The 15,696-nt window shown below is 38.8% G+C and overlaps 1 protein-coding gene across 1 annotated transcript in view; it reads right to left on the bottom strand.

The window, feature by feature from the left end:
* HSD17B11 (hydroxysteroid 17-beta dehydrogenase 11) overlaps positions 1 to 15,696 on the bottom strand; it is a 44,417-nt gene that overhangs the window by 14,171 nt on the left and 14,550 nt on the right. Inside the window, exons 4-5 of the mRNA XM_032239671.1 lie at positions 14,985 to 15,091; positions 6,526 to 6,663 (exon numbers count right to left, since the gene is read on the bottom strand). Of these exons, the coding sequence (XP_032095562.1) occupies positions 6,526 to 6,663; positions 14,985 to 15,091 (245 nt within the window). The remainder of the gene's footprint in view (positions 1 to 6,525; positions 6,664 to 14,984; positions 15,092 to 15,696) is intronic.

Raw genomic sequence — 15,696 nt, 5'->3', positions numbered from 1 at the left:
AATTTCCCTCTAGATGCTGCTTTAAATGTGTCCCAGGGTTTCTGGTACGTTGTATCTTTGGTCTCATTGGTTTCAAAGAACATCTTTATTTCTGCCTTCATTTCATTGTTTATCCAGTCAATGTTCAGGAGCCAGTTGTTCAGTTTCCATGAAGTTGTGTGGTTCTGACTTAGTTTCTTAATCCTGAGTTCTAATTTCATTGCACTGTGGTCTGAAAGACTGTTATGATTTCCGTTCTTTCGCATTTGTTGAGGAGTGATTTACTTCCAATTATGTTGGCAATTTTGGAGTAGGTGCAATGTGGTGCTGAGAAGAATGTATATTCTGTGGATTTGGGGTGGAGAGTTCTGTAGATGTCTACTAGGTCTGCTTGGTCCAGATCTAAGTTCAAGTCCTGGATCCTTGTTAATTTTCTGTCTCATTGGTCTGTCTAATATTGACAATGGAGTGTTAAAGTCTCCCATTATTATTGTGTGGGAATCTAAGTCTCTAAGTCTCTTTGTAGGTCATTAAGAACTTGCTTTATGTATCTGGGTGCTCCTGTATTGGGTGCATATATATTTAGGATCATTAGCGCTTCCTGTTTCATTGATCCTTTTACCATTATGGAATGTACTTCTTTTTCTCTTTTGATCATTGTTGGTTTAAAGTCCATTTTATCAGAAACTAGTATTGCAACTCCTGCTTTTCTTGGCTCTCCATTTGCTTAATAAATCTTCCTTCATCACTTTATTTTCAGCCTATGTGTGTCCTTGCACAGGAGGTGGGTTTACTGAATACAGCACACTGATGGGTCTTGATTTTTTATCCAATTTGCCAGTCTGTGTCTTTTGATTGGGGCATTTAGCCCATTTACATTTAGGGTAAATATTATTATGTGTAAATTCGATCCTGCCATTTTGATGCTAGCTGGATGATTTGCCCATTAGTTGACGGGTTTTCTTCATTATGTTGATGGCCTTTACCATTTGGTACATTTTTGGAGTGGCTGGTTCTGGTTGTTCCTTTCCTTCTTTAGTGTTTCTTCAAGAGCTCTTGTAAGGCTGGCCTGGTGGTGACAAAATCTCTCAGCAATTGCTTGTCCATAAAGGATTTTATTTCTCCTTCACTTAAGAAGCTTACTTTGGCTGGAACTAAGTTGAAAGTTCTTTTCTTTAAGGATATTGAATATTGGCCCCTGCTCTCTTCTGGCTTGCAGGGTTTCTGCTGAGAGATCTGCTGTGGGTCTGATGGGCTTCCCTCTGTGGGTAACCCGACCTTTCTCTCTGGCTGCTCTGAGCATTTTTTCCTTCATTTCAACCCTGGTGAATCTGATGATTATGTGCCTTGGGGTTGCTCTTCTTGAGGTATATCTTTGTGGTGTTCTCTGTATTTCCTGGACTTGAATGTTGGCCTGTCTTGCTAGGTTGGGGAAGTTCTCCTGGATAATATCCTGAAGAGTGTTTTCCAGCTTGGATTCATTCTCTCCATCATATTCAGGTACACCTATCAAACATAGATTAGGTCTTTTCACATAATCCCATATTTCTTGGAGGATTTGTTCATTTCTTTTCACTCTTTTTTCTCTAATCTTGCCTTCTCGTTTTGTTTCATTGAGTTGACCTTCAATCTCTGACATTCTTTCTTCTGCTTGGTCAATTCAACTATTGAAACTTGTGTAGGCTTCATGAAGTTCTCGTGCTGTGTTTTTCAGCTCCATCAAGTCATTTATATTCTTCTCTAAGCTGTTTATTCTTGTTAGCATTTCATCAAACCTTTTTTCAAGGTTCTTACTTTCTTTGCATTGGGTTAGCACGCGTTCTTTTAGCTCTGAGAAGTTTCTTATTACCCACTTTCTGAAGCCTGTTTCTGTCAATTCATCAGATTCATTCTCCATCCAGCTTTGTTCCCTAGCTGGTGAGAAGTTGTGATTCCTTGGAGGAGGAGAGGTATTCTGATTTTTGGTGTTTTCATCCTTTTTGCACTGGTTTCTTCCCATCTTAGTGGCTTTGCCTACCTGTGGTCTTTGTAGTTGGTGACTTTCAGATGGGGTCTCTGAGTGGACAACCTTTTTGTTGATGATGAAGTTATTTCTTTCTGTTTCTTAGTTTTCCTTCCAACAGCCAGGCCCCTCTGCTGTAGGACTGCTGGAGGTCCACTCCAGACCCTGCTTACCTGGGAATCACCTGCAGTGGCTGCAGAACAGTAAAGGGTTGCTGCTGGTTTCTTCTTCTGTTATCTTTGTCCCAGAAGGGTACCCACCTGATGTTGGCCTGCGTTCTCCTTTATCAGGTGTCTCTTTGGGTATCCAGGGGTCAGGGAGTTGCTTGAGGAGACAGTCTGTCCCTTATAGGAGCTCAGTGCTGTGCTGGGAGCTCCACTGTTCCATGCAGAGCTGCTGGGCACGTACGTTTAAATCTGTTGCAGTGGAACTCATAGCCACCTCTTTTCCCAGGTGCTCTGTCCTAGGAAGGTTAGGCTTTATTTATAAGTTCCTGATGTGCGGCTGCCTTTTTTCATAGATGCCTTGTCCTGCACGGAGATAGTCTAATCACAGTCTGCCAGCAGAGGTGTTGCTGAGCTGCTGTGGGCACTGCACAGCTGCTATGTGAACTTCCTTGAGGCAGTTAGGATTGCCTTGGTATTAGCAGACTGCCTTGGTAGTGGCGGTGCCCTTGACCCCACTGAGCTGAACCATCCTGGTTCCAGCTGTACTTGCTGCAAAACTCTCAATCCAGAGCATTTCAGATTGCTTGTTTTCTGGGGTGGTACCTGCCGAGCCAGATCACCTGGCTCCCTGTCTCAGTCCCCTCCCTTTCAGTTGAATGGGCGGCTCTGTCTCCCAGGAGTTCTAGGTGCCAGTTGAAACTGCCACCCAGATCTGTGTGAGTTTCTGTGTGCCATCCCACAGCACTGGCTCAAGCAGCCTTGCTGGAAACTCGTGGCACTTTTCAGCCCAGGAATCTCCTGGTCTGTGGGCAGTGAAAACTCATTTGGAAATTCGGTGAACACTCACCCTCTGCATTGTTCTTTCTGGGAACTATACTCCAGAGCTGTTCCTATTTGGCCATCTTGGATCCTTCCTCTCCTAGTTCTTTTTTAATGGTACTAGTGAGTTTTGTCAGGAGAGGGCACTCGAGCCCACGTTAAGATCAGCTTTGCGCAGCCTTGTCACAGGGGCAAGGTTAAAAAAATTCAGTAATAGGGTGTCTGTTTTTAACTACTGAAAGACAGTACGACTTAAAAACTTGACTCAAATATATCCACATACTGAAAAAAAATAGAGGAAATTGGCAAGTTTTATCTTTTCCTCAGATCTGTTTCCCAACCTAAAAAACTGATTGTCTTTCTTTTCTCTCTTCAGACTCCAATTAGGGTTTTCTTGATTAATGCTGACAAATTTAAACATTGACCTCTAAAATAAATACTTTTACTCTTGTTTTCTAACAAAATTGTGTATTAAAAATCAATTTTAAAGACTATTTGATAGATTCTTGGGGGCTTGAAATCTTTGGACAGCTCCAAAATTTCTGTCTAATGCTGGCTTTCTGTTCTGCTCTCTGTGGGATGACTTAAATTAAGTGTATTTAAAATAGAACCTGGGGACCAGGTGTGGTAGCTCACACCTGTAATCCCAGCACATTGGGAGGTTGAGGCAGGTGGATCACCTGAGGTCAGGAATTCGAGATCAGCCTGACCAATATAGTGAAACCCCATCTCTACTAAGAAAATAAAATAAAATAGAACCTGTTAGGCTGGGTGTGGTGGCTCATGCCTGTAATCCCAGCACTTTGGGAGGATGGCTTGAGTTCACTTGAGTTCAAGAAGACCTTGAGCCCAGCCTGCACAACATAGGGAGACCCTGTCTCTACAAAAAATTTAAAAATTAGCTAAATGTGGAGGCACATGAGTATGTGGTCCTAAGCAGTAGAGAGGCTGAGGTGGGAAAATTGCTTGAGCCCAGAAGGTCGAGGCTGCAGTGAGTTGTGATTATGCCACTGCATCCAGCCTGGGTGACAGAGCGAGTCCCTGTCCCAAAAACAAAACAAAACAAAAAAAATGGAAAAAAGTAGAACCTGTTATCCCTTCAAGTGGCCATATTAAATACTCTTCATTAATTTCAAATACATTTTCACCAAAGGCAGCTGAATTGGGGGAAAGAGAGAAAGCTTTGAGGGCACAGAATAAAACTTAAAAGTTGAATCTTGGCTGGATGCAGGGACTCATGCTTATAATCCTGCCACTTGGGAGGTGAGGTGGAGGTGGGAGAATTGCTCAAGGCCAGTTCAAGACCAGCCTGGGCAGAGAGCAAAACCCTGGCTCTCAAACATATATATATATATATAATTCATAAGTTTGAAATGAGAAGACCTTTCTAAACACCTCACAGAATCCCTAAGAAAACGTTAATGTAAAACTAAATAAAAATAGGCTTAAAGACAAAAAAGAAAAAAAAAAACCAAAAACAAAAACAGGAAAAAACCGTAAGCAGCAGATGTGATATATAAAGGGGTTTCTCAAATGTATGAAGAATTCTTTCTTATGTATCAATTAAAAATCTTTAGAACTCAGGTGGGCGTGGTGTGGCTCATACCTGTAATTCCAGCACTTTGGGAGGCTGAGGCAGGCAGATCACTTGAGGCTTGGAGTTTGAGACCAGCCTGGCCAGCATGGCGAAACCCCATCTCTATTAAAAATACAAAAATAAGCCGTGTATGGTGGTGCGTGCCTGTAATCCCAGGTACTTGGGAGGCTGAGGCACGAGACTCACTTGAACCTGGGAGGTGGAGGTTGCAGCGAGCCAAGGTTGTGCTACTGCACTCCAGCCTGGGCAACAGAGTGAGACTCTGTCTTCAAAAAAAAAAAAAAAAAAAAAAATCTCTAGAGTTCAATAGCAAAAAGTGAGCTGATGCCATGAAAACAGGCAATTCATAAAAGAAATCAAATGTCCAAAAATCGTATGGAAACACTATTGTAGCTAGTCCTGAGGATAAAAATAAAGATGATTCTTCATGTATTGGACTGGCAGTGATTAAAAGAGTCACAGAAGGCAGACTGGTGAATGAAGAAGTAGAGAGTAAGTTGCTCTCCCTGCACCGTGGGTAGGAGTGCAAATCAGTGCAGCAGTTCTGGATGGGAGTTGGCAATATTTAGGAATATTTACAAGTTATATACCCTTTGCCCCAGTAATCCCCCTTTGTGAATCTACCTGAGGGAGATAATTATCCAAATGCGAAAATATGTGTGCCCAAGGATGTTTATTGCTGCTTTGCTGTTAAAAATCCAGAACACTAAAAACTACCCTAAAATCATCACTACGAGATGCTATTGTTCTCAATAATCAATACAATTTATTATAATGCTCTGCACTTTACTGGTATGAAAAATGTCTATAATATAATGCTGAGGGAAGTACCAGTATACTTACCTCTTCCAGGGCCCCGTGTGTAACATATGCCAGTTATATAAAATTCAGATGTTTATACATACAGAGACATACAGAAGGATATTCATCAAAATGTTGAGTTGTTTCCACTTGAAAGAGGGTTTTAAGGAAATTTAAAAAGAAACTTTTTGATTTGTATTTTTCTGTAACATTGGAATTTAAACAAATAAGTATGCATCATGTTTACAAGGACATTAAAGCTATTTCTAAAAAGAGAAAACATCAAAAATTATCTTCAAATTAATCCTTTATAATTTTATTTTTTAACCAAGGAAAGAGTATGATCTGGTACTCCTTTTGGAGGTTAATTTCTAGATTACCAAAGGGAAATGTTTTTCACATGTGGTCCTGGGTTATCTCTATCAGAATCACCTACGATAATCACCTTTTTTAAACTTAGAGTTCCAGGCCTCCTTTCCTGCCACTACTCTACCCCAGCCAAACCCAGTAAGTCAACATATCTAAGGGTAACGGCCTAGATAGCTTCCAAGTATACCTGGTGACATGTATGTATATTTAAGTCTGTGAATCATTACTTAGGAGAAGAAAAAGAGTTAGAAAATTTACCTATGTCATTCATATTTCTTTTTTTCTTTTTCTTTTTTTTTTTTTTTTGAGACAGAGTCTTACTCTGTCACCAGGCTGGAGTGCAGTGGCGTGATCTGGGCTCACTGAAACTTCCACCTCCCAGGTTCAAGCAATTCTCCTGCCTCAGTCTCCCAAGTAGCTGGGATTACAGGTGCACACTACCACACTCAGCTAATTTTTGTATTTTTAGTAGAGACAAGGTTTCACCATGTTGGCCAGGATGGTCTCGATCTCTTGACCTTGTGATCTGCCTGCCTTGGCCTCCCAAAGTGCTGGGATTACAAGTGTGAGCCACTGGGCCCGGTCCATATTTATTTTTCTAGTCGCCCTCCCTCACTTTCTTTCTTTTTGGCTTTCCACCTGTTTTCCCACAATCTGCAGAAGCTGAAATCAAAATGAACTAAGGGCATTAAATATCAGGTGTTTTAGGGATTAAAACATTTAGGAAAATCTACAGAAAAGCTGGTATTCATAGCAACCACCAATCCTTTTGTTTCAATTTCACATCTCACCTGGTACTCGGATTTTTGATGAAGCCAGTGTTTATGAAATTAGGACAGAGACATGTTGTTTTGACTCCAGTTGTTTTTAAGGCAGCCAGTTCATCCGTCAAAGCTCTATGAAATCCAACAGCAGCAAATTTGCTTGAACTGAAAATAAAGAGAGAATTTACAAAATAATTCAAGAATTCTGACATGTCTGCCTGTTCTCCTCAGTTCAGCATGGCCCTCTGCAGAGCAATGTGGATTCCCTGAATCTCAGGCTCCAGTCCAGATCTACTGCATCAGAGCCTACATCTTACAGGATTCTTAGGTAAATCTGCAGGCACATTCAGGTCTGAGAAGCACTGACATAGGATATTACTGCATCCTAGCATCACTTATGGAAAAAGAACCTTTCCTTAAAAAGCCTTTTAAAGAAACTTAGCAGAGTATTTGTTTTTGTTGTTGTTTCCATAAAATTCAGTGTCACTATAAGCTGTTCCTTACTTACTTTAAAATGTTCATGGAATTTGCTGAAAACTTTTCCTGGAAGAATCCTATTCTTCCTTTAAGTCACAGTTTCACTTCCTCAGAGAGGCCTTTCCTAATCCCCAGTCTAAATTATTTTCTCATTATATAGTAATTTGCAGTTTTCTATGATAGTATCTATCTCAGATTTGTAACTGACCATTCATTTGAGATTAAGTTTTTTTTTTAAAACATCTGTCCCTCATACCTTTCCTACAAGCTCCATGACTGTTTTAGTCACCAATGAATCTCCAGGACCTAGCACAGTGCTTGGCTCTTAGGTGCTCCTTGAATATTTGTCAAATGAATGAATCACAGTGCAAAGCATTTCTTATTATATACCTCTTTCATTTGGTAATAGTAGTGAAATTACTTATTCTAAAAGGACATTACTTTCTCAGGTTTTTTTTTTTTAAAGAGCATTATTGAGATATAAATTCTTATAGTCATACAAATCATTCCCTTAATGTATACAATTCAATTTTTTGATATATTGTTAACTTAAAAAATTGTGTTATAATATATATCATGTAAAATGTGTCATTTTAACCATTTTAAAGTGTACAATTCAGTGGCATTAATTATCAGATAATCTTTTATTCTGTTAAATCTGTGTGAATTAGCAATTATACAAAGTAGCTATAAATTCTGGCCCGTTAATCTATGCTTTGGAAGATAGAAAGCTGTGGAAATGTCTCTCTTACCTTTTTAAATAAAGCTTAGGCACATACTGAAGGTGAAATAATTTGGCTGTGTCCCACCCAAATCTCATCAACAATTGTAATCCGAATTATAATCCCCATGTGTTGAGGGAGGGAACTGGTGGGAGATGATTGGATCATGGGGGTGGTTTTGCCCGTGCTGTTCTTGTGGTAGTGAGGGAGTTCTCACAGATCTGATGGTTTTATAAGTGTTTGGCAGTTCATTTCTTCTTCATTCTCTCACTCTCTCTCTCTCTCTGTCTCTTGTTTGTTCTCTCTCTCTCTCTGTCTCTGTCTCTTTCTTTCTCCTGCTACCATGTAAGACATGGATGCTTCCCCTTCCTCTGTGATTGTAAGTTTCCGGAGGCCTCCCCGGCCATGCAGAACTATGAGTCAATTAAACTTCTTTCCTTTATAAATTGCCTAGTCTTGGGCAGTTATTTATAGCAGAGTGAGAATGGACTAATACAGAAGGCTTAAAAGAAAGATTGCTAGCTAGATTAAATTATATGAGATAAAAAGCTTCTATATATTAAAAAGCAACATACATAAAAATCATATCTAAAATTGATTACTATGTGCTAGACACTGCCCTCAGTTATTCTGATGCATTTTGAAGTTTTTTTGGGGGGGGTCTTTATCATAAATTTTGTACAGTGATGTAATCATAGCTCACCTCATCCTTGGAACTTCTGTGCTCAGGCAATCCTGTCACCTTAGCCTCCCAAGTAGTTGGGACTACAGGCATATGCCAAGACACTTGAATAATCATTTTATTTTATTGTAGAGATGGAGGTCTCACTATGTTGCATAGGCTGGTCTTGAACTCCTGGCCTCAGGTCATACTCTTGCCACAGTCTCTCAAGGCACTGGGATTATAAGCATGAGCCACAGTACCTGGCTTATTCTGAAGAATTATTTCATTTAATCTTCATAATACCCCTACAACATATATTATGATTCACATTTACCAAAGAGGAAACTGAGATATAGAGGGGTTATCAAACTTGCTTGAGGATACAAAAACAAAGTGGCACAATTAGGTTTTACTGGTGGGTAAAAGCCAGGCTTATGTATGATACCCTAAACTTTATTAACTCCAAGCATGTTAAGAGGCAAGTGAGAAACTGGTAAAGCATTTGCAATATATAAGACAAGGATAAGGTTAATATATGGCAACTTTTATAAATGAGTAAGACAATACTCTAATAGATAAATGGCTAGAGGACATTCATGGAAAAATAATAATATAAAAATACCAGTAAATATGGGCATATAAAATGATTTACTTTAGGAATAATTCATGTAAAAACAACGTAAAACAACACAGAATGTCACTTTCTCACTGGCCAGGGGCCCCAAATGATCTTGGGACCTCAAAAGAAAAGGGATTTACCCAACCCATAGCTGTTTAAGGGTACAAACCCACGGCAGGGCTCAGATTTAAAAAGGTCTTATCTGAGATTCCTTATAAAACAGAGTTCCATCAAAACCAATTAAAAGGCCTATTTGAAAAATATTCTCACTGCACTTTATACAAATAATCAGGCCAAGTATAATAAAGCAAATCAGTCTTACCATAATTTGTCTTTAATAAAAATGGGAAACTGGAGAGAAAATATTATATTTCAACAACTATAGTATACTTGTTATTAAATTCTGGTCTCATTAGTTGTTTTTAAGTTTGTTTCTGCAATTTAGGCTAACCCTGTTTATTCCTGTAAACCAACCAGAAATCTCTAACTGCTGCTCAGAAGAAACAAGAGGGATGGGTAATGTAAACGTCCGGATCAGTATTCTAATCCTAGGCACACTGCAATCAGCTAGCAACCCCATAACAGTTTGCTATCAACAGTTGCCCAGTTCATGGAAAGTCTTCTAATTTAGTTTACTTAGAATAACTTTACTTATTTTGCTTTCCTCTCATGGAATATATTGCTGTTATACTCTTTGTGTAGGAGCACAGATAGGCTTACTAAAAGTTTTCTTAAACTATACACTTATTAACCTCCCAGATATCACCTCTTGTCAAAACTCAAGAGTCATGAATGGCTCTTGCCATACTAATGCTTTCTGACTAAAGTCCTCTCTACCCTGAACACAAGAGACCCTAATAGTTAGACAGGAATGTCATGGCCCCATTCAGCCTGAAGAAGTTACAAAAGATGGATTTTCATCCCTCTGCAACCCTTAGGATTAAGGATTCTCTTATAAAAGGGATGGGGGAAATATCAGAGGTGTGTGAAGCAGAACAACTCCATCTTGAATAGGAGTTGGGTAAAACGAGGCTGAAAACTACTGGACTGCATTCGCAGATGGTTAAGGCATTCTAACTTACAGGATGAGATAGGAGGTCAGCACACGATACAGGTCATAAAGACCTTGCTGATAAAACAGGTTGCAGTAAAGGAGCCAGCCAAAACCCACCAAAACCAAAATGGCCACGAGAGTGACCTCTGGTCGTCCTCACTGCTACACTCCCACCAGTGCCATGACAGTTTACAAATACCATGGTAACATCAGGAAGTTACCCTATATGGTCTAAAAAGGGGAGGCATGAATAACCCACCCCTTGTTTAGCACATCTTCAAGAAATAACCATAAAAATGAGCAACTAGCAGCCCTCGGGGCTGCTCCGTCTGTGGAGCAGCCATTCTTTTATTCCTTAACTTTCTTAATACACTTGCTTTCACTTTGCACTGTGGAATCCTCCTCAATTTCTTGTGTGAGATCCAAGAATTCTCTCTTGGAGTCTGGATCGGGATCCCTTTCTGGTAACATTTCTGCATGGTGAGATTATCCATAAATTTTGTTTTTTCTTTTACTAAAGTGTATTTTCTGATTTTACTTAAGTGACCAAAAATGCAAGAATATATTGAAACTCAGAGTTAATGATCTTGAGTGTGTAAAAGGAATAACATATTTTTGAACTTTAGGGTGAACCTATGTAGAGAGACACATGTATATATATACGTGAAAGCTAAAAGTGAGTAGATTTTCCCCCCCTGCACTTTGTAACATTACATCAAATTCCTTCTTATTAGAAATAGTCTAAATTATTCAGACAACTTGGAGGGCTGAAAAAAAAATAGTCTGAATTAGTATTACTTATTCCAAATTCTTCTTCTTTTTTTTTTCCTTTTGTGTTGAGGTCTTACTTTGTTGCCCAGGCTGGAGTGCAGTGGCAAAACCGTGGCTCACTGCTGCCTTGAATTTCCAGGCTCAAGCTATCATCCCACCGCAGCCTCCTGCGTAGCTGGGACTATAAGCACACACCACCACACTTAGGTAATTTAAAATAATTTTTGTAGAGACAAGGTCTTGCTATGTCACCCAGGCTAGTTTTGAACTCCTGAGCTCAAGCAATCCTCCTGCCTTGGTCTCACAAAGCCTGGGGGATTACAGATGTGCGCCACCATGCCTGGCCCCAAATCATTCTTTTAAATAACATTTTATTACAAGCTCATGATCAGGACTCAGTTTTGCTGAGCATTCCAATACTGGTAACTTTCAGGTTTATAAATTGGCTATTTGGGTTGATACAATATATTAGCTAGCTAATTATTTTCTTTTAAAAATCAAAATACTTGTGAACAAATTACTTAGCAAGCAGCAAAAAACATTTTAGAATAGAATCAAAAGATTCACCCTTCACCACCAAAAATCCAGTTCTTTTATCTTGCATTCTTCATATTAAACATTAAAACTGTTAAACTACAAACTCTTAAAAAGAAATTAAAATATTTCTTCCTAAGATAGGTGACTAGAACTAGAATACATTCTTTAATGTGGCTGTAGTAACTCAGGACAATGACAGGTGAGGGCTGAATTACAGGGAAAAGAATAATCTTATTTTCCCTCTCATTTCATCCCAACAGTTAGGCGTCAAAGCATATGTGATGGATTCCACTGGGGCAAAGCATTCTGGAAGCTAAAATTAGAGGTGGGTCCTGCCTGTTTTGTGTAAATATCAGGAAGTAGAATTGAAATGTAATACCAACAGGCAACCTCCTGTTATTGAACACTTGCAGGATTTCAGATTTTATACTAAGGGCAATACGTTGTATGATTTAAACCTTATGTCATTCTAATAAGTTAGATATTTTTATTAACCTATTTTACAAATGAGGGAAATGAAGCACAGAGTAGAGTAACTTGCTTAAGGTCACATAGCTGGTGAGCGATTGAGTCAAGATTCATAATGCCATTGTAAATGACACTACATCATTCATAAATAACATTTTTCCTAGAAGCAACCAAACGTTCATAAATAACAGGATGGACAAATAAATTGTTGCCTGGTCATTTGAAGCAACACTATGCAGCCATGAAAATGATCACACTATAGCTACCAACCACAACATGGATACATCTCACAAATACAGTGTGATTCCATGGACATAAAGATCAAAAATAGGCAAAATTAGTCTAAGGTGTTATAAGTCAATATAGTGGTTACCTTTGGGAAGGAAGGAGGAATTGGTGATTGGGAAGGATTCCAAGAGAGGGCTCTGGGGTCTTGTAATGTTCTATTTTTTTGACATGCATGGTAGTTAAATGGATGTATCCAGTTTGTAGTAAATCATTGAGCTGCACACTTATGATTTCTTCATTCTTATAAACGTATATCACGTGTCAATAAAAAAGATTATGTTTAAAAAAGCAATGTCTCAGTTTAATTGCCTAATTGTTAATAATATCTGATAAACACTCCTTTCTGCTGGCGTAGTCTTTAGCGCTTCTCTGTGATCAAAGTCCTGTCATTGATTAGATGCTGAGAAAAACCAGAGCTGGCTGAGTTGAAGATAACTGTGGTCGGTAAGGATCACAGATTCAGTAGCTTGGGCCAGTGATAGCTGAGGATTCTCAAGAGGAGTTCTCCAAGGGCCAGCAAAGCACAGCTCTGTACAAAGCTGGAAGTGTACAAGCCCCTTGTGTGGCTGCAACCCTGCGTGTTAGCCCGAATGACACCCTGGTGTGATTTCTTAGAAGCTACTTCTCTTCTCAAGCAATTTGACTTCCATCTGCTGGAAAAATCCTTCAAGTCTAACAGGACCTGAATGTGAATACAACATGACAGAATAGTGTAGTGCACAATCTGCACAACTGCATGTGTCATCCCTGCTTTGACGGTCCCTTATGAACCCTTTATTTCTGCCGAAAACATCATCACTAATCATGAAGATAAATTTCTCACAAAAAGCACATTTTTCTCTTGGTTTTCAATGCGAAACACTCTGTTGAACAGAATCAAAGCAGAACCCAGAGAGTGGCAGTATTTACTATGCAAATGGAAGAAGCAGCATGACAGGGTTCCCTGTCCTGCTGGGTTCTCTGATCCTCCTTGCCTATCCCAGTGCCTGGTGACTAAGATAAGAGGCTGGGGGTGGGGTGGGAGGATGTTGTGTAGCACTGAGGGAGGGGCGGGGATTGCAGGAGAGGGAAGCATTTGTAACCATCTTTCATCAAGGAAGTGAAATAAATGCCATATTTTATTAGCCTTTGATGGCTGGGTTAATCACTTAACTTAAACTGGCTCTGAAAGAGACAATATACAACCTTGATATCACAGTTCTGTTAAGTGACTGCTTCACCAGTTATTTCACCTTTTTTTTCTTTTTGAAAATTCAGTCCAAATCCATATTTATTTATTTATTTATTTATGTTTGCGGCAGAGTCTCACTGTATCACCCAGGCTGGAGTGCAGTGGTGCGATCTCAGCTCACTGCAACCTCTGCCTCCCAGGTTCAAGTGATTCTCCTGCCTTATCCTCCCAGGTAGCTGGGACTACAGGCATTCAGCAACAGGCTCAGCTAATTTTTGTATTTTTTGGTGGAGATGGTGTTTCACCATGTTGGCCAGACTGGTCTCGAACTCCTGACCTCAGGTTATCTACCCTCCTTAGCCTCCCAAAATGCTGACATTACAGGCATAAGCCACCACACCTGGCCCAAAGTCTATATTTATTTAAAACTATTAGAAAATGAATATATGAAAATATATGTTCAGAAAAAAAGAGAAAGAAGGAAAGGAAGGAAGAAAGGAAAAAAATATAGATGAGCAAAAAGAACAAAATAAAAATCACTTAATTACTTGTCTTGCCATTTCCTAAGAATAACCACTTTTTAGGTGTGATTAGAATAAAACAGTTTGGTATATACCCTTGCAAATGCAAGTTGTATAAAAACAAATTACCCTCCTATGCCTGTGTCTACATATTTACACACATATCTATAGCTACATATGTAACGATATCCATGTTTTTACAATTTAGATATTTAATTCCAAAAGAGAAAACAAATTTGAACGTTATATTATATATGCATGAATATTTACACAATCATCATTCAACATTTAAAAAGTTATTATTTGCTTAAACATACAATAAATATTCAGTAAAACATAGAATATAGCCAAGAACTGGTAAGGTGTGTGTAACCAGTAGAATCATCCCAGATACAGTGGCCTCACTGATCTGCCCAGTGGCGTATAGGGTCACTGTGAACTGCTATTTCAAGATTTTCCATTATTACAAGGGCATGCTTTTTAAAATGGATAACCATTAAAATTTTTTAAAAAAGCAATTCCATTGCTTGGATTCTTTTAATGTTTAAAATTCCACTTTTAGAAAATTAATATATGGAAATATATGTTCAGAAAAAAAGAAAGAGAAGGAAAGAAAGGAAGAAAAAAAGAAACTATAGATAAGCAAAAAGAACAAAATAAAAATCACTTAATTACTTGTCTTGCCTTTACCTAAGAATAACCACTTTTTAGGTGTGATTAGAATAAAACACTTCGGTATATGCCCTTGCAAATACAAGTTGTATAAGAACAAGTCACCCACCTACGTCTAATATTTTGTTTCTGCAACAATTTACCCATTTTTATTCATATTAAGAATTATCAATATTTATTTTTATTACAATTGTTAATAATTAACACTATTATTCTTGTTTTGTAATTTATTGCAGTTAAAAGAGATGAAAAATGCTTTAAATGTGGTTGGCTCATAACTGAATAAATTTCCAGCTGCCACCTCTAGCAGGGTCCTCTGGAAAGGGATCAGTGGTTGATAATGCTGTTAGACAAGAGACTTTATGCAACTCTTTCTGCCTATTTTTTTTGACAGTTTCCAATAATACACTGGACAACTTCAAGTCTAGTATGATTATAAAGAGGGCTCTCATTAGACAGGGTAAGAAATCTCACATACAAGGTAAGCATAAGAACCGGTGAAGGAAACACATGTTCACATACCAGTAAGCCAGTAAGAACGGGACCACGGTGTGTCCGGCTGCTGAAGCCACCGTGACAATATGGCCGTGATTATTCTTCATCATGGCTGGAAGAAATGCCTTTGTAGTCTAGAAATAGTTTTTATTAAAAGAGAAAAAAATACTATACTTCAGACTCACAGACCCATTGGGAATATTTTTCAACAAAAGTATTTATTTTTTAACATTGATCCTGGCATAAATGAAAAAAATATGAACTAACTCACAAATGCAGCAACAATAAGGTGACAGGATATGATGCCCACATTAGAAAGCCTAAGCAAAACAATGGCTACTGAAAGTTTGAGAATTCATCTCATTTAAATTGCTAAATTCAGCCAGGCTTGGTGGCTCACACCTGTAATCCCAGCACTTTGGGAGGCTAAGTCAGGCGGATCACTTAAGGTCAGGAGTTTGAGACCAGCCTGGCCAACATGGTGAAACCCCGTCTCTACTAAAAATACAAAAATTAGCTGGGCATAATGGCATGCATCTGTAATCCCAGCTACTTGGGAAGCTGAGGCATAAGAATTGCTTGAACCTGGAAGGCGGTGGTTGCAGTGAGCTGAGATTATGCCACTGCACTCCAGCCTGGGTGACAGGGAGAGACTCTGTCTCAAAAAAAAAAAAAAAAAAATGCTACATTTTATGTTCTCTAGCCCTCCGCCTCTTGTTATTGATGTCTTCCATTATCT

This window comes from Sapajus apella, unplaced genomic scaffold, assembly GCF_009761245.1.
Source record: "Sapajus apella isolate SASKATOON/1434 unplaced genomic scaffold, GSC_monkey_1.0 scaffold45, whole genome shotgun sequence".
Classification (NCBI taxonomy): domain Eukaryota; kingdom Metazoa; phylum Chordata; class Mammalia; order Primates; family Cebidae; genus Sapajus; species Sapajus apella.
The sequence above is the reverse complement of the archived record's forward strand: the minus strand, read 5'-3'. Positions and strand labels throughout refer to the sequence as shown.